The sequence below is a fragment of the Alligator mississippiensis genome, chromosome 1 (assembly GCF_030867095.1).
Source record: "Alligator mississippiensis isolate rAllMis1 chromosome 1, rAllMis1, whole genome shotgun sequence".
Classification (NCBI taxonomy): domain Eukaryota; kingdom Metazoa; phylum Chordata; order Crocodylia; family Alligatoridae; genus Alligator; species Alligator mississippiensis.
The window spans coordinates 317307250-317327243 of record NC_081824.1 but is presented as its reverse complement, the minus strand read 5'-3'; the positions used below and the strand labels follow the sequence as shown (position 1 = coordinate 317327243).

The following is a 19994-nucleotide window of genomic DNA, read 5'->3' as shown; positions in this document are numbered from 1 at the left end:
GAGGATTGTGGGTTGAGAATGTGGGGCACTGGCAGTGCCAAGGGGCTGTGAGGGGCACCAGCATGGCCTGGGGGAGTGTGAAACTATGGGCAGGGAGTGAGGGGCACCGGCAGGGTTAGGATTTCTGTGGGTTGGGAGTGAGAGGCAGCAGCAGAGATGGGGAGCTGTGGGTTAGGAGCGAGGGTCACCAGCCTAGCCTGTGGGGATGAGGGACTGTGGGTCAAGTTTGAGGAGCACCATCAGGGCCAGGGGTTTTTTGGGTCGGGAGTGAGGGGCAGCAACAGGGATGGGAGGCTGTAGGTTGGGAGTGAAGGGCAGTGGCAGGGCCAGGGGACTGTGGGTTGGGAATATGGTGTCCTCCTGACATGTGCCCTCTGTTTTGGAACCCTAGTCCAGAGTAAACTAGTTAAATCTGCTGTAGAGTAGTACCACCCAAGTTCTCTTCTACAGCAGAGTTATTTAGTGTGCTGCTCTGCATGTGTAGGTGGTGACTGGGGCTGGTTGGGACATGAGTGTTACAGTACCTGCCAGTTAGCCCTGTACTGTAGCACTCTTGGGCTCCCATACACATGTGCAGAGCCTGCTCCGACTAATTAGGATTAATCAAGTCTGCTGGAGCACAGAAATTGACTCACTCTGGTAGCCTTCCACGTCACATGTATTAGCGTCCCCATGTATCTCTGCACTGAAAAAAATGGATGTGGGGTGCTTTGAAATGAAACAAGTTTGATACGCTTTAGTTCAAAGCACCCTGCTGCCATTTTTTTAGTGAGGGGAAGCACTGGGACACTGATACACATGATGTGTGAGTGCTTTTAATTAGTGAGGCTCACTAATTAAAGCACCCAGTGCTGTGTCCTGCAACATATGGAAAAACGCCCTGTGTGCCTGAGCCAGCTCCTCTACAGAATGATGATCCAAGAAAGAGCAGCTCCGGGTTGTCAGGCTGACCTCTTCGGCCTCTGTCCAGCTGGGAATGCTCCACCTTAACTCAGTGTGCTGTGATCCCAGGTATACATGTAAACACTGTGCCTGGGAGCAATAAACTCCAGTGTGAACTGTGCCAGAGTTTATTGCTCCACATTAATAACATGTATAGACATGCCACCTGTGATCACTACACATGCTACTTCTCAGCTGAAAGCAGTGTAGTGGGAGGGTGGGGGGCAGGTGGTACTTGAGACAGAGTAATTAGACCTGATGGATGACAGTATAAATTAACCTGCCTGTAGTATTGTGTGAACTTGGCTGCACAGCTTTTGGTTGAGAGGCAGTATATGTGGAGCCACAAGGTATGTCTGAGGGAGTCTCTGCTAATCATGGTAAATTTGCAGACAGGTTGGTCATGGAAATCCAACACCCCTCTCTGTCTCCTGACTCATATGGAAAAAAAAACTTTTAGAGGTCTTGCTTTCCTTTATTCACTTTGGGTTGCATTGGCTTATTTAGTTATAAGTGTATATTTGAATTATTTAACTGCTATGCCTGCGGCATGACAGAGAGAGGTTTCCTACGCATACATTTGTTCTGCAGTTCATTTCTGTTAAAAATGTAAATCTGTCTGTTTCCTGTCTTATGGAAATCTACCTGAAATCTTGGTTCCCAAGAGTTATTGATACATATGCCAATATGATTAACCAATTTTTGTGAAGGCTTCCTATTTTATTGTCTGCCAGTGTACAGATGTTCCCTATGGTATGGTCATAATTGCTTATGCTATGATCTGGTTTAATTTTAAATGTCCCAAGAAACAAGTTTTCTACCACTTCCTTTGGGAGACCAAACCACAAAAGCCACAGAACTCACTGTTAAACAATCAGCCTACGCTTTGACTGTAGCAATCATTTTGTAGTGACAACAGGAGGAAATGCAATCGTCCCAACAGATAAGACTGCAAATACTTTCGCTACACAGTACTCAAATTTAGAATATGTGTGTTTTTATATTGGCATTGTGTCTAATTCTTTTCAAAGCTGGACAAATAGCTTAACTTCTCTGTGCCTCAGTGTCACCTTTGGAAAACTTGGGATAACAGTTAACTCCTTCACACTAATGTTTCAAAGATAATTTACAAAACATACAGTGAAAAATGTTATATAGGCAGTACATCAATGAAAAATATTAGTTGTAAACCAAAGTGCATGAAAATCCTTCCTTCCTTCCTTTTTTTTCTTTCTGCAATTGCTATACTTGGCCAAAAGGACAGAACGTAAAAGCAACGAGGGGGTAAACAGATTTTAAAAAATTAACCTTCTCAAAACAATGAAATGAAATTAAAGAAGTCCCAGATCAAACAAACCAAAACAAAGCACTAGCACATCTTCTTTCAGACTTAGGAATTAAGTCTTTTATGTGGGGTTGTATTTTTCTGTAACAGTGGGCTGGATTGCAAAATAAAAAGCACCAGAGATTTCATCAGAGACCCTATCCTCAGAGGATTTTTAGACCACTTTTTATGGTTCCAAATTCAAATAACCTTTGGTTACTTATTAAAATAGAGCCATCCTCCACGTTTTAGGCCTGATCTAAAACCCATTGAAATCAATAGAAAGATCCTCATTGATCTCAATGGGATGTGCATCAGGCCTTTTTTGAGGTTTATCTTTCATCAATTTTTTTTTTCCATTTGATTTCACCTCAAAATGGGTTTTCCAACAAGGATACATGCATCTAAATGAGACCAAGAGCTGCATGTTTGGGATAATTGATTTTTCATGGCTTTTGAAGGCTATATTATAAAATACCTCATGGTGAATGCTGGCTATTTGGGGTTCTTTCTCTAAATGACTTTTAGAAAAATTGAGATTCTAATCTTTTTAATCCACAGGACTAAATGAATATCACTTGTGGAGTCAGAGGACTACAGTTTAATAAACTGCATTTACAGACTGGATGTCTGTACATTTATGGACAGACCATACAAAACCAGCCTAAAAAGTCTGTAAAAATATTTGAGCTGTCCATTAAAAAAAAAAAAAAAAAAAAGAAAATAAGTAACTGGAACATGACTGAAGTTCCCTCATCAGAGGCAGGTGTTCAAGGATAGACAGAGCAGAGCAGTGCCACAGGACCCAAGTACAGAGAGTAAAAAAGCCTGAGGCTAAATTGATTCAGTGTTTTGATTCAGGAAATGCAGCCACATGCCTTCAGTGGCTCAAGTCAGAAGCAGGGGTGCTAGAGCACAGCTCTCTGGTATGTAGCCAGTATGGACTTTGTGTTCACTTCCTTTTCCTGCTACCCATGAGGTCTCTGGGATTTGCAGTTTATAATCACAGCAGCAGGACTCTGCAGGGTTGCTGATCACTTCCTTTTCCTGCTTCCAGGGCTAGGGACAGACATTCAAAAAGCCTGTGCCTGAATTGACTCAATCTTTGCAGGTTAGTCTAACCTGCAAAGCTTGAACCAATTTGTAGGTGGATAGACATTTCCTTTTCATTCTAGGAATGCATGCATATGCCTGCAGTGGCTCAGGCTAGAAGCTAGGCAGCGGGTGGGGGGGGGGGGGAGCACCAGAGCAGGCCTTTTTTCCCTTCTCTTCCAAAGTATTGAGCTGAGGGGGGTTTGGCCAGTCCCCAGCAGGATGCTCTTTTTATGGAGGGGTTCCCCCCATCCCTGACCAGCCCAGCAGGGAGTTGATAACACGGTGTTTATCACCCCTAATTCAGTGTTTATTAGCTCATTTTAGAAAACAAAAGGCTCTCTCATTAGTTCAAACTTGTTTTAAACAACTTTTTCCAAGGAAGTAAGGGAGGGAAATTACCATCTACCTGTTGATTAGCTCCAAAAAGCCCTAAGCTGACACTGTCCTGTCTGCCTTTATCCTGTCTCCCACAGCACGGACCATAGCCAGCATGTGGTATGCTAGCTAAGGCTGAGAGGTGTCTGTAAGGCAGAGGGGAGAGGGGAGCAAGAGGAAGCCAGGCAGATGCCCTGTATCTGCAGTCTCTGCCAGAGCTGCAGCCAGGTAGCAGAGGGGAGGGGCCAGCCCTGCTGGGCTGGAGCAGAGCCCCACCCAGAGTTGCAAAGCATCTGGGATGCTGGAGGATTTTAATTTAACTTAAACTGGGAGGGGGTCTGGGACAGACATTGCATAAACTGGTTTGACCCAAATCAGTTAAGTTTGATACTACATTCAACCAGGTTTATCTCAAAGTAGTTTGAGCCATTTTCAAACTGTTCTATGTGCACTGAACATATGTTCTGGTACAGGTTTAAATCAGTTTCTAATCACTTAAACCAGTTTATGTGTAATATCTATCCCCAGACCAGGTGCCTCTGAGATTTGTAGTCCACAGTCACAGACAGCACCAAGTAAACAAGGCAGGGCAGCTCTATACTCAGGGGAAGGGAAGTTTAAATCCTCTCCCTAGCCCCATATTCTGCAGGGGTTTGCCAGGGGGTGGGGGTGGCAGGGACAGTGATCCAGCCTATGAGGCCAGCAAGCCAGCCCTCACTGCTGCAGTTAGGGAGCAGTGGGGCAGGGTCATTCCTGCTCTCTGGAGCAGACAGCTTAGCTCAGGCCAGGGCTGCCAAATGCTGGGATGTTGGGGGACTCCGATTTAAAATAAACCAGGGAAGGACTGGGACAGAAATTTCATAAACCAGTATGACCCAAACCAGTTAAATCTGGTACTACATTCAACCAGGTTTATCTTTAAACCAGTTTAAGCCATTTTGAAACTGTTTTATGTGCACTGAACTTCTATTCTGTTACAGGTTTAAACCAGTTTCTGATCACTTAAACTTATGTGTAACGTCTATCTCTAGCCCTGGTGTCTGCACGGGAGTACAGCACCTTGCAGGAAGTACGCTTTCAGGACTTTGTAGCCTGTTGCTCCTTCCCATAGCCATGTGTTGGTGCTGCTGCTGCTGCTGTGTTCCTGCCTATAACAGTATTGGGTCACAGTAGTCCTTCAGTAGTTCACAGTAGGGGGGGGTAGGACAGTTGGGAGAAATGCATGGGGATACAGGTAAAGCACAATGCAGGGTGCAGTTAGGAGCATCAGGGTTTTGCAGTGAGTAGGTGTGGGGTCAGCCCAGTGTAAAACCATTCTTTCAGTCAAGCAGGATTGCCAACCCAAGACTTTTTTTTTACTGATAATCTGCAAACTTTATTGACAACCACACTTCTAAAATTATGTTTGGTGTTAAACCCTAAATTTGAACCTGTCCTTGTCTAGGGCCTGGTAGAAGGGTTACATTTACGTTGGGTAAAACATATTAGTGAAAAACAGTGAAAAAAGGTTTGGTTGTTGGTAAAAAAAAAAAAAAAAATGCTGTGATTTGGCAACCTTGACAATTGCCACCCAGTGCTGTAGATTCCTATGGCCAATGGTTCTCCTGAGGTGCAAATTCAGCAGTGAAGGCAGAGAGCAGTGGCTGAAGTGTTGGCAGGGGCTACACAGGTATCAAGTGGAGTGTGGCACAGGAATGCACCAGCAGCAGGCAGGAGGAGCCTGGGGGCACCCCCTCTTTGGCCTCTGATGCTGCATGCTACCAATCCCTGCATCTGCTGCAGGTCAGATCTGTCATATGTACTCTAGTTTACTGACCTCTACTCTGAAATATAATTGTGAGGCCAGTGGAAATTAGTTCACTTGCAGATTATTTTAATAGTATAAAGTTTTATAGCATAGTTTAGTTTCATTTCTTTAGAAAACCCCTTGTTGTCAAAATGTGTGTGTGTGTGTGTGCATGTTGTTGGGCAGGTGGGGGGGAGGGGGGCTGTAGAATTATTTTCTTGCTGAACTTATAGTAATTTTTTGATTTTTGAGCACTAGCTTGAATGCATTCATTCATTGTAGAGATAAGTAATCCAGGTGCTGTAACATGAAAGCCATTCTCTTTGATACTTTTTATTATACATGTATATGTCAAATGTGGTGGCAAAACATCCATCAGATACAGTATTTTATTTGATTGCTTGGATGTTTACATACAGAACAGATGATACCTCCTAGATCCTATCAGAAGGAACTGACTGGCTGCTCATATATATAATACTAGCCAATTGCCCATCAAGAATGACGGGGGGTGGGGGAGCAGGGTGAGGCTAGTACTGCTGTCCTCACCTGCCTGCTCTGGCCCTGCTGGGGCAGAATGGGGACGGTGCTGCCATCACAGTGGGGACTGAGAGGTGGTAGCAGTGGAGTATCGAGGGTCCCTGGTGCCCAGGGGCGAGCACCTCCATTTGCGCCCCCCTGGGACGATCCGAGCAGGGTGTGAGGCCAAGGCAAATCAGCCTGTGTGGGGCCCTGCCTCCCATTCCACGGCATGTCCACAGGGGAATTACCAGTGCGGCACACTGGCTGCGGGGGGGTGCCGGCCAGAATTTCCGGCTGGAATAGCAGAATAAGCCCACAACCTGCCAGGCGGGTGGGAGGGCCACATGGCAAACACAGGCCATGGCTTCCTACTGCCCCATTGGTACGCCACTGGGCTGGCTGCTCCATCACTGCCTTCTGCAGGGAGCCAGGCTGGGGGAGGTGAGGCCAGAAGTGCTGGCCTTGCCCACCCACTCTGTCCCCTCCGTTGTTACACAAATTGCCAATTGCTCAAATTACGAGCGAAACTTTATAAAGGGGCATAAGGCAAGGTGCCATGTTTATTATGATTTTATTATAGGGTGCAGCATGATATTAAGAATAGCTGTCTCTGAAGAAGCCTATCTTGTGAAGATGTTGTACTAATGATACGCTAACATTTGTTTGGCTTGTTCTGAAACTTTCAGGATTTCTTTACCCAGATGCAATATAGAAATACTGTGCACTTGTGCATTACTATGAGTGGCAGTGGTTTTTTGGGTTTTTTGCAAATTTTGCATCAGAAGGTTGAACAGGGTTGTTTAACTGACTTTTATGGAAACATTAAAATTTAGCAAATTGTTATCTTTTACACCTATATCCTGAATTATTTGTTTCATGAAATAATACGTGAAATATGGAGTTTGAATAACAGTGACATTACACATACATTGCTGCATGGGAGAAAATGAAGCATTTTTCCCTTGTTAAATAATTTGTTTGAGTCTTACCCCACACAATTCATTTAATCAAAATACAGTTTGTGCTATTATTCAATTCATCCCAATAACATGTTGATAGTCTGTTGCTCTGGAATAAGCAGGGTTCTTCCAAGAGTGGTAATGTGGGACATATCCATTGATTATCAGTCTATTCACCACACATCTGATGATGAACAATTTCGTTTTGGTCATTCAAATATTTGACAATTAAATGAGGGGTCTAAATGTGCTTTCTTTGAACAAATGGGAGGGTTATGAATGACCACAATATCTCTCGGTGTGTGTTTGGTAATGCTTGAATTATCTGCACACTTAAGAGACCAGTTAGGGAGGTTACACACACTTTTAAAATTAAGGGTTTACTTAACAAAGCAAAAAAAAAAAAAAAAAAAATCAAACAACCTAATATGCAATAAGCAAAGCTAAGTTAAAATATTATGACACACAAATATATTAAAAATGGAAAAACACAACAACCAATACAAATTAACACGTTTTCCTTTATCAATGTTTAACAGCCACTAGTCTTTTAGTCTATAGGTGTTATTGGCATCTTGTGGCTTTTAGATAAATTTAATACATTAAATTTCATATACCACTGAATATTTTTAACTGAAATACATGTACTTATTTTGATTTTTTTCTAATTGTATTTTATATACCACTGTACCAAGACGGTTAATGATACACACTAGTCCTATTCACTTGGAATCCAAAGTATGTTTCTTTCTATTCCAGTTATAAATACATAACTGATCATTAATTTCCCATAAAATGGGTTGCCTTTTTTTTAAATTGTGCTAATCATTTATATGCGTCGTAGTTAGTGGTATCAACCACATCATTAAACTGATCTATGTTTATTACCAATGGGCCGTCCATTTTGTATTTTGCTTTAATTAATGAAGAGTTTCCTTACTTCTTTATGCAAATACTGATGTGCTAGGTTTATTAACTTTTTCTATGAAACAATGGGTTAATGCAGTTTTTCCACACATCATGTTATGTTGGTGTTATAACTAGTATCTAAATACAAATGAGATTTCCTTTATAGCCTTAAAAAAAAACACTTTATCAGGTTATTTACTAAACACACACACATTACATTTTTTACTAAATGACATTTTGCTAAAGAAGTAAACTTTACAACTTAAAACTTTTATATGAATTGCTGTTTTTTGTTTTAAAGATTAGAACGACTTTCCAGTCCTTCCGGATGGAAGTGTTCTGGTTTGGGATCCACAGACGGATTTAATTTTGAGAGAGAACATTACTAATAATGTTTATTACATCTTTATGATGTTCATATACATTTAAACTTTTGCCAACTTAAACTAATCCATTAAATGAATAAAAACAACACAACAGGACAAACAGCACAAAACAGACAAAACAATTTTGCTGTGATGATAAAACTATGGTTTAGGTGAAGAAAATGCTGTTGATGGCCTCGTAGTTCTTTTAGTCACCTTTGCTACTAGACTATAGCTTCTGCAAAAGAGAGAGAGGAAAGAAAAACAAACAAACACACACCAACCTGCCAAGGAAAACTCCTTGCAGTCAAATATTATTTATATTTATACATTTACAGTGCTCACATTTACCAAGTTTTTATAAACACCTTTTTTTTCTTTTTTTACCTTAACACGTTGTTAACACTTTCCTTTCTAAAAGATTTACACTATTTTTGAAGTGTGCGGAGGTTAAAAAAAAAAAACTAAAACATTTCTCACCCTCTTTTCCAATGAGATTGCAGATATTTATTTCTAGCAGTTTTTCTGCCTTGCAATACACACACAGAGCAAACATACAACACTACTCCTTATTGGACCAGCGATAGAAGTTGTTGTACTTAATTTAAACAGACCACAGCATGACCTCAGGCACTCTGAGATCAGGACCTAACTTCTTTTGTTTTTAAAGCAACTGTATCTTTTTCACCTGCTTTAAAGTGGTTATTTTTAAAATTACATTTTTACTTTTTTCTTTTACCTGGTCTAGCACTTAAACTCTGTTAATCTCTTATTTTTTCTTTCCTTTCTTTTTAAACACTTTCCACATCTCTCTCTCTCAATAACAGCTGCCTCCCAGCCCATTTTTTTACTTTCTTCTATTTTTTTTCTTTGGCCTTTGCTAAAGGTTTTTCTGTTGGGGTACACTCTCCCTAGCCTTTTCCCAATTAAGGGTAACCTGCAGGTGGTGGAAGCTAGGGTTTTAAGGCGCTCTATATTCACCCTTGTCCATTCCCCAGGGTGATTATTATGCCGCATTTTGCAGAGACTACCCTGCTACAGGTAGCTTTACCACACTAACCACACCCAGGAGGGTGGAAGTTTTAGGTCATACCCGGGACTAAACTTTTTACTCTCCTGTTATGGTCTTCTTTAATTTTTATGGAGGCATTTTCTCACTTCTGGGTTTCCTGGCTCCTCCTTGGACCAGTTGAGATTGCAGGCTGTTGGCTCTGGCAGTTCTAACAGCGATTTTTTCTTTGTGCCCCTTCTCTGGACTGCCAGATCACTTGGTCTTTTAGGGCCCTGCAGACCTGTCTCAGATCTGTCTCTCTCAGCTCCCCTCAGAGCCTCTGGGCTTATCCCCAGTTCTTTTCTGATCTAACCCCTTCCGGACTCTAAGGCACTGACTCTGCCTCAGACATCTTTTAGACTGAGTCCATGGCTTTCCACGCTCTCAAACTTTGGGTGAGCTCTGCTCTTTAGCACCCATTCTTAATTTTTTTCTGTGCTCTGTGAGCCTGTTCTCAAACACTTTTAGAGATCTCTTACTTTTCAGCAGGTTTCTGGATCTATCAATGTTCTTTTAACTCTGATGGCAATACTTTTTTTAGCAAATTTCTCTCTCCAGCAACTCTCTAGAATCCCAACACTTCTAGGTTTGACCTAACTTTCAGCTTTCATTTCCTTTAACAGATCTGAACCATAACCTTTTCTGGGCTACAGGCTTCACAGTTTGTTCTCATCAGTGGCTCCTTATTGCTTTGCTCTCAGCAGACCAATTTATACAGCAAATCTTGATTTCTCTCTCTCTTTCTTACAGCTGCACACTTTGTGTTGGCCTTGCCTTTTACGTACCGAAAACAATCTTTGTCTTTTTTCCTCACAGACACACAGTCCAGTAAGCTCCATTCTAGCTCTCTCCAAAAGACCATGGGCGACGAATTGCACACCACACACAATTCCTTCAGAAAAAACTTTTCCTACCTTAAAAAGGAACCGTCAAACTATGCCTCTGCAGAGAAAAAACAAAACATGCTTCTGATAAGCTCACTGCTCTTTCCCTGCCCAGAGTAACTCAAAGTAATTCTGGGCACTGATCTCTGTTTACACAGCTGTACCCTGATGTTTCCAAAAACAAGCCCTTATGCTCCTGTAACAATCTCTATCTCTTCTAGGCCCTTCACTGTTCCTGGAGAGGCAGGGGGCAGAACCAGGTTTCCCCTCACTTCCAATCACAATTTTTCTGCCACTGCCTAAGCAGATGTCTAGTAACATACCTTGTCTCTTTTTGTCCTACTGGCTGCCTTTTTTTTTTTATTTTATTCTTGGCACACAGGATCCCGAAGTAGCTGTCTTACATTTCTTTAAACGTTTTTGATCTCTTTGAAGCTTCACTGATTGCGTAACACTTTACTTTGCCATAACTTACACATGTAACTTACAAACTTCACAGAAAACACACAAGTGCTCTTGTAACTATCTATAAAACTTAACCCTTCCCAAGGACCCTGTCATTTACACAGCCTTTCCAGTAGAGAGGTGACTTTCTCTGCTCTCTCTTAGCTTCCTATTGAAAACACAGTGGGAAGGTCTTACTTAATCCCAAGCGTACCACAGCATGTACTCGTGTCTACTACTCTGCCTGACCCAGACAAACAAAGTTTTCTGGTCAGCGGTAACAAACCATCTCTCCTGCACAAAACTTACAACCCTAGTCACAATTACTATACAACTCTACCTTACTACAAATTTTAGCTAACTCCTTTAAAATGCCTCCTAACAGTTAGACGGAGGAACAGATTTTTAGTAGCCTCCTATAAAAGCCACATTGCTGCAGTCTCCTTTTTCATGGAGTGTGGTGGTATATTATATCTCTGCATATAGTTCTTAAATTTGTCTTCTAAGTCTGCAATAGTATATGCATCAGATACTGCCTGCTCAGTCTAAGGACTATATCCAAACCGCTGCAGCACTTTAAAAAAAAAAAGACGTATCTTGCAGATATGTAGGCAGGGAATCTTTGACATCTTTGACATCTGCCTCACTCTTTACTGTTTTTCTTTTGAACATCTTAACTTCCATCTCCTGTATTTTTTTTACTGCTTAAAGTTAGTTACTGTTAGTTACTACTTGAATCCCGTATACAAATCCGTAAAAACCTGCCAAAAAGTCCAATTTCCAAGATAACCAAGTCTGAAAACAAAACTTAAACCAACACAATGGACCCCTCTTTATAGGTGGTCCAGACTACTTTGGTAGTCTATAACCCACAAAGTGAGCTTCTTAATTATCCACAACCCACAAGGTGAGCTTTCCAAGTTAAACAACTTGTCCAAGTATACAAGTATTCCTCTCTTTTTCTAAGTGGTCAGTCTAACCTGAGACCACTATACCCAGGACTTCTACCACCGGTCGGTGTGCACACCTTAAGATAGGCAGACAAACACATATACAGACAAAACTTACTATACAGATAACACACAACTGATCAATAACCTCAACATAGAACCTTATTCACCCCCACACACATTCTCCACCAAAATGTTACACAAATTGCCAATTGCTCAAATTACGAGCAAAACTTTATAAAAGGGGATAAGTCAAGGTGCCGTGTTTATTGATTACATGAATTAGTCTGTTCATGCTACACCATCTCCACCATCATGGTGGCATTCTGCTGTGTCACTATTGACCCCTCTTATCCAGAATGCTGCTGGAGCACTCTGATTGGTTGCTTTAAAATGAAACACCATGATAGATAGATAGATAGATAGATAGATAGATAGATAGATAGATAGATAGATAGATAGATATATATCTTAGAAGTGTTTCATTTTAATCATGGAAAAATGTGGATTTTAGGTTACTTCTTTTAAACTGGAAATTGGGGATTTTTTTAATCAGAGAAAATCAGGATCCCTGTTTGTTATGGTGTGACACAGAACCACGCTGGGGAAAGGAATTTAGTTTTGAAGCAGTCTACCTGTGCTTATGTTGGAAAACAGAGAACTGGGAACGGCTGTAAGGGAAGTCTTGGAAGCTGCAGGAAGCTCCTAGAGAAGTGCAGCCTCTTTGCTGGAGGACTAGATCGCAGGCTCTGACCCTCATCCTCAGCCAAAGAGACTGTTTGCATGGGTCCTGAACCTAAGGTGACAGAGGGCAAGAGAGGGCCAGAAGCTCAAAGACTGTGTGAGCAGACCCAGAGCTTGAGAGGACAATACCAAGGCAGCAGGAGCCAATGCCTGAGAGGTTGAATCTGGGGGTGGGGTCCAGAACCTGAGGTCTGGGGCAGTGGACCTGACTTAGGGGCACAGCCAGAATAAGAGGGATAAGGCCAGAAAGCCAAAGCCCAGACAGAGATTTACAGGTTGAAGGACCAAGCTCTGTGATGGGGCCAAGGAGAACCCTCTGAGGCAATACCCTTGAGATAGAGAGACTGTGCAGTGCGACAAAGCTCTGAATTGAGCTGGCCCAGTTGAGCTTGAAAAGAAGCCAGGCAGAGAGGGTGCCCAAGTCCACTGAGTTCTAAGGGCAATCTTCCTGTTTTGCCTTTAACATCAAGACATGGCAGGAAAGACAGTGGGGTGGACCCCTGAGAGGTCAGAGGGGTGAGTGGTGTTGGAGTGGGATCCAGGTGGTCACTAGGTGTGCCATGTAGCCACCCTCAGGGCCTGAACTGCTACAGTTGCAGCAATATTAATCTCATCATACTGCCTAGGTCTATGTATGGGATTGTAGCTTGGGTAGGCATATTAGTACTAGGTTTAATCTGTTGAATGTAGATAACAAGACTTCTGAAAACATGGCAGGAAGTACTCCAAGCTGGGTTTAACATGCCGTCAAAGACTGTATGCCCTCATGTGTCCATTCTGTGCTAAAATGGAACTCCAACATCTTCACAACAATTGTTACTAGGGCTGTGCGAAACCTCGGCCCCTGATTTGATTTGGCAGAGATTCGGCCTGATTCGATGGCCAAATCTATGAATCAGATCAGAGGACCCTTTAATCTCTCTGAATTGAATCAGAACCCTACGAATCAATTCAGAGAGATTTGGAAAGATTTGGAAATTTGGACATAGACAGCTTTAAATGTTTTTTCTACATACCTCTAGGTAGCAAGCGGCTAGTGAATGCTGTGATGCTGGGACAGATGGAGCATCCCACAGGAGCATGAAGGGCTCTCCAGCATGCTCAGCAGCAAACCCGGAAATGGACCAGAAGCACGGGGGGGGGCACCTGGGATTCCCCCCATGGCTGATTGCCAAGCTGGGGGAGGTATGGGGGGGACCCCCACATGTTCCCTGGTGGACCCAAGTTTACTGCCAAGCATGTGGCCCCCCCCTCCCCCCCCCCCCGGTGCTCCTGTGGGATGCTCCATCTGCCCAGCATTGCAATGTTCATGAGCCTGGTACCCCGAGGTATGTAGAAAAAACATTTAAAGCTGTGTCTATGGCCATATCCCTGATTCTCAAATCTTCAGATTTGGATTCAGCCAAATCGAATTGGGGACAGTGATCCGAATCAATGAATCGAATCACTGTCCCCGATTTGGGCTTAATCCAAATCATATAGGGCCCGTTTTGCATAGCCCTAGTTGTTACCCACACCTGTAAAGTACTGTGAGATTTTCAAAGGAAAGGTACTGTTACAATCTGATGACTATATATGCTAACTAATTATTGATTATTTTAGTTTAATTTGTCATTTGTCTGTCTCACTAACAAAGATAGATAACCAGCATTTTGATTCACAAGTAAAAAATTACCATGTAGTCTATAATCTCTGTAAAGTTACTTAACTACCAGCACTTCATAGTCCAAATATGAATACCACCTTATACAAATACTACTTGAACAGAGAATGCCTGAATAAAAATGACACTGTATGAAGAGTATTTATGGTAATATTAGGATAATATTAGGATATAGACTTGTAAGCATCTTCTAGAAAATGTTTATAATTACACAATTTATATAATAAATTGTTGTCATGCAGTGGCTTCTGTGAAATAGGATTTTATCTTTTTTTCCCCCAACCTCTCATTAATTTTGAGGTAAAATATCCACTATTCAGGAACAAACAGCTCTTACAGAAAGAGATGAATATTTCTTCCTTGGGTGCTTCAGTGTACTTCACGTATGGATCAGGGTGTCTAATAAAAGTATATCTCATTTAACAGGACCATTGCCAACTATTTGGTGTGGAGGATGGTGTATTCAAGAATATTTAATCTTAGCAGACGCTTTCAATATAGGTGGCTGGAATTTTCTCGGGTAAGTTTTTCAGTTTTTATTATACATAAGATCACTAGCACTTTCTACTACTCAGATTGACTGACAGCTTCCATTATAAGGTTTTGTTTTCAGTATAACTTTGCCAAAACTTAACCATTTTCCACTTAGGGGAATATGTCAGTCAGAACAGTTTAAGCCATTTCTGAGTAGGAGGCTAGTGGAAAGTATGTTGCTTTGTCCATACTAAGGAATTCTTGAGACTTTTCCTTTGAACAACTCTAGTACCCTCATCCTTTAAATTTGGCAGGGGTGTGGTTTGTATGAAGGAAGTGCCCCTTGTCTTACCTGTAAAAGTCTGCCAACAATTGGCCTTGAGATAAAATTTTGGAACAAGAACACTTAAAACGTGTGCAGTAGAGACATCTTTGATTTTAGCAGACACATCTCTAAAAGGTTTTACCCTCACTGAACATGCCCAAACTTTTTCCAGCCCCTAATGCTGGCCAGACTGCAGAGCCCTCTCAGTGGAACAGCTGAGCCTAGTCAGAAGGACTTTTTCTGGGATTGCTGCTCCGGGCCAAAGTGGAGCTAGCCCTGATGTCTCATTAATTACTATTGACATTTATATAAGAATAACTGTAAACATTTTTAAATTTAGGAACAGTTACAAAAGTAGGTCAAAATTGGGATTTGGCCCTGAGAAAGTGCAGCCTGGAGTCTCATTGCCCTATGAACATCAGAATATGACTGAGAGCCACAGTCTGGTTCTTGGTTCCCGCTTGTTTCAGAGGGAGGTTAATGTGCTGTCTGCCCATGCAACTAGATTTCTTCCCATGCCACACTTGATAAGATGGGACTTTTGGGCAAGATAAGCATGTGAGAGTGAGAATTAGCTAACCCACAGGGGCTGCTTTCTTCATGTAATAAATCTACATGTGATATGTACCTGGCACAGCAAAGTGGGAGTTCTACACTCCCTGCCTGAAATGAAGAAAATGACTAATGATCTTGCTCAGAATATATTTAATAAATAGTATTTGAGCAGCTATAGAATTAGTCAGACTCCTAAATAATAATTGAGTACTTTTTTTTTAAATATGGGAAGTGATGCCAATGTTCTTCTCTAATGACAGCTATTTGAGTATGATACAATAAATAATGTAACTGGCTCTCAATTCCTAGCTGTGTCCTTTTTTGAGGTATTTCTTGGTAGGCAATATATATATTGCTGACCATTAACTAGCCTGGCAGGATAATGTTATAAGAATGAACATTTTTCCACATGGCAGAAAATTCCCAAAGGGCACCCTATGGGTTTAGTGACTACGTTTTTTTGACACACTAAATAGCTGTATGTGTTTTTCTGTGTATGGTCCTGGAGAGTGGAAACAAAATATCTAAATGGAGTTGATGCAGCACTTTCCAAAATAACACTTGCAAAATTTCTTGTTAGTAGTGTGTAGGCTTTGTGCTGCCTTTTTTGCATTGGGGCAAATTCTGTCCATTGTGCATGTTTATGAGGGCCCCTCCTGAATCTTACAGCTCATAAAAAAAGAAAGTGGTATCTTCTGCAAATTGCATCAAGATGTATTTTTTCAGGGAGATGCTTATACTGTGGCACCTAGCAGATATGATTTCCATCGAACAGGTAATGTTGCCTGGTGGAAATTGCTGCTCCATATGGCCTGCTTTGCATTCACAGAGCAAGTTAGCCAGAGGGGAAAAAAGCACAAGAGGGGCTGCAGAGCTGCTGGCAGGGGCTGTCATTCCCCCCATTACTCCCTTTAGCTGTGCTGCTAATGGAAAATGAGCTCTGAGCTTACCAGTGGAGCTATTCCTATGACTCTTGTGCAGAGCAGGGGGAGACCTGTGCAAAGGGTAGGGGAGGCAAGGGGTGGAGCAAGAGTGGTAGGGCTCAAACTCTCCTGGGACACCTTACATGGTACTTTTGTGTCTGTGTTTTTACTTTTTCCTCAACACATTCCTACTGTGTGCAAATAAAGCATGTCATGTTAAGTGTTTGTATACTTCAGCTCTAACAGGGAGCAAGTGCTAAAGGGCTCCTTAAAGAAGTATCTTTCAAGGGTGGAGTCAGATGTTCACTTGCAACAGTTGTAAATCATTGGACTGCAGTGACCTATTCATGTTAGTATGTGTTAGGAGATAACCCTCCACTGAAAAGCAACAACTTTGCCAAGCCCTGAGAGCACTAAACACATGCCAAACTGCCTGAATGTATGTCAGCTCACATTTTAACTGCCCATAGTAAGTGTTAAATTGAATATGTGACACCACCTGAAGGCTGGTTGGGGAAAGGGAAACAAGGTAGTGAGTCATCGTGACATCTTCTTGAAACACCGAAGTGCAGCAACATTCACAATCCCAGAGAAGCCCTTTGCAGGAAGGGGTGGGTGGGTTGGGAGGGGAGGGCGGGGGATAGGTGAGACAAAAAAAACCCATCCGCCCTGGGATGCTGGAGGACCTAGCCAAACAATATCAATTTATCTATAACATGAGGCATATTCAAATTAAAGTGTGATACAAATAAGCTGCAAAGATATTCTACATGTAATAAATAACATTTTTGTGGCTGGATCACAATTATTAAAGCTCAAAATTGGGTGATAAATTTCTTGAATATCAATCATATTACAATTTATTTCTACATTAACACATTAATTACACTTTAAATGCAACTTCTGCCAGGGGCCTATAAATCAGAGCACAAAACCTTGAATGAATGGTAAAACAAGATTGTATATAGGGTCATGTCAAAGTCCTTTGCAGTGATGGATACAATGGGATTGAATAATATCATTGTTTAGATCACAGCCACAGTGCATTAAGCACAGCATAGACAGACAGGACCCTGAGGGCCTATCTACACTGCATTAGACAGTGCTAGGAAGCAGTGCTTTGAAAACATGCCTCATCTACTCACTCCTGCTTCAGGTGTTCAGCATGCTGAAAAAATGTCCTGTCTATGCTTCAGAGTGGTATTGGGTATGCCCAGTGCTGCTCATGAGCACATCAAAGGCTGGGATCCTGAGAACATCACTGGGCATGCCCTGAGCTATGCTAAAAAAAACTGACACTTTCCAGTATTTGGCATACATTGAGTAGGAGTGAGTGGTTGGGCACTGATGTGGGATGGTAATGGGACTGCTCCAAAGCAATCTGACACAGACTAACTATGCCTCATGTATCCAGCAGTACCTGAAGTATACAAGTGTATTAAAATAAGATGGCTAGCCCTTTTTCTGGTGATGGGAGGCAAGCAGAAAACGCAGCTTTTATAGAAAGCAGAGGGGCCTTTTCATAGGCTCTGGAATGCAGCATCCCTATATGCTAAGAAATGTATTTGCTTATTGGATTATCAGTGTCTCTACTCTGGATATGTTAGTTCTAAGTGGTTGGTGACTTTTGGGGAGGACAGTAGTAAATTGGCTTGTAGAACTCTAAATTGTGTTACAGAGCTGCACACCTTTGCAGCCCTGTGTGTTGCTCACAGCCCACTCTCACAAAAATAAAAATAGTATGCAATCCAAAATGCACCACTCTTTCCTAATTTTCCTGCCTGAAATGTAATTGAAAACTTTACGGGTGTTTCTAGCTCACTGCTGTAATGCTCTACCACACTTGAATACCATTGTCACAGATGATATGTTTTGGGTTTATAAAAGCTGAATGCTAGTCCTTTCAGAGACCATCAGTGTTGCAAGTTAGTGAAGGATAACCATGAAGTACCTGAGTTATTTTTTCCTCCCCATGGAGCTCTGCAGCAGAGAGGAGGGCCAGTGGGTACTAAGCAGTCCAGACAACCAATATATTTTGAGAAGATAGAATGACCTATCTGCTCATCCTAATCTTATTATTTGTCTTACTGAAATGTGGCCTCTTACTATTCCTCCTGAGTCCCAAAGTTGGCCCTCCTCTTGCCATTTATCTTCCAAGCCTGATGATCAGACCACACATATTTGCTGAATTAAAGAGTTATGAGCTGTGAGTTTGGCTGTCAAAAGACTGAGTTCATGCACGTCAAACATTTTTCTCTTTGTAATTTTCGACTTTACAAAATATTCAGTGAAGTAATGCATTGTTTCTTCCTCCCTCTGTCCTTTTTCTGTTCTGTTACTCCAGTTTTTCTTTCCTTCATAGATCTCTCTCTCTCTCTCTCTCACTGTTTCCTAATTTCTCTTTTACTTACTTACCCCTTCAATGGTCCTTCTATAAGTTCTTCCTTCTCTTCCTTTGACCTATATGATCTTTCACTCCCTTTCATAACTCCTTACCCTACTTCAACCCCATCCTCATAGATCTGTCAATCCCTCCTCTGAACAGTGTGCCCCCTGTCGTCTTTCAGACAACTAAGGATGTTCTCCCATTTCACATTGCTGTCCCTTTGCATTCAAACACACTTGCCCAATTCCTCTGCACGCATTGTTACCCTTCTTCATTTCCACAGGTGTCCTACATCCATGAATTTACATTGGTGCCCTCTAGCCAAAGCAGTTGTCTTTTTTTCTTGCACATGAGTACCTTCTTCTCCCCAAACCAAAAATGCAGACATTATTTAATGCAAGATTATCAGTCTGCACCCCTGTCTCTTGGTAGAAAGTGTGATTAGGAGAAGTTTCCCTGGGGATAAGGCCTGGCTGCCGAACTAGGCTGATACTCTTCTTAGGGACTGATAAATAATATGAGCCTCCTATCAGTGTGGATGGTGCTCTTTAGGAATAGGATGAGAACTGCACACATATTAAGCAGGCAGTAGCAAGATGGATGTCATGGACAGGAGCACAGCAGAGAATTAGAGTACAATACCTGACTTGCTCCTATGGTTCTTAGACTCTGAGTCAAGAATTGGGGAAGAAATTATTTGGAGCTTTGTTACCTGAGAGATAGTCAGCACATCTGGCTAGAGGCTTTTGAGCCACCATTGTAGCTTCTAACTTTTTAACTGGTGGTATTTAGCTTACCTCCTACCTTGGCATCTAGGTAGTATCAGTAGCACCCTGTCACTTTAATCTGAGGGATAGCATATCCCTAGGAGTTCTTCCATATGCCACCAATCTTTCCAGATTAGCTGGATAAAAGTGGAGCTCTTCTGTAGGCTCCAATCACTCTTCCTACTATTTTACAAGGTTGGAGGAAGAGCAGGGAGCTTGACTATACCTCTGTTTTGTGGCTACCTTGACTAGGGATCTACCAAATTCATGGCAGAAGTGGGCTGCTTGACAGCTTCTTTAATCTTGCAGGTTCCCACATGCACTACTCCCCCATTACTGATTGGCTGAGGGGCGCTGGTGGCTCTGCTGATCAGTCAGGATGCAAAATGGCACTATATTTAAAGCTGCAGTTTTCACCTCCCTGCTGATCAGGAGCAAGTGGCAGGGACCCTCTGCCAATCAGCAGAGTGGGTGCATGAGGCAACCTGAAAGATTAGAGGAACTCTTGTGCAGAACCACTTCTGTTATGAATTTGGTAGGTCTCTAACCAT

The 19994-nt window shown here is 42.0% G+C and overlaps 1 protein-coding gene across 2 annotated transcripts in view; it reads left to right on the top strand.

The window, feature by feature from the left end:
* The window catches only part of PHEX (phosphate regulating endopeptidase X-linked), a 176973-nt gene that overhangs the window by 65609 nt on the left and 91370 nt on the right, over positions 1-19994 (top strand). For both annotated transcript variants that reach the window (XM_006260602.4, XM_059720851.1), the window contains one exon: positions 14440-14533. In XM_006260602.4, the coding sequence (XP_006260664.1) occupies positions 14440-14533 (94 nt within the window). The remainder of the gene's footprint in view (positions 1-14439; positions 14534-19994) is intronic.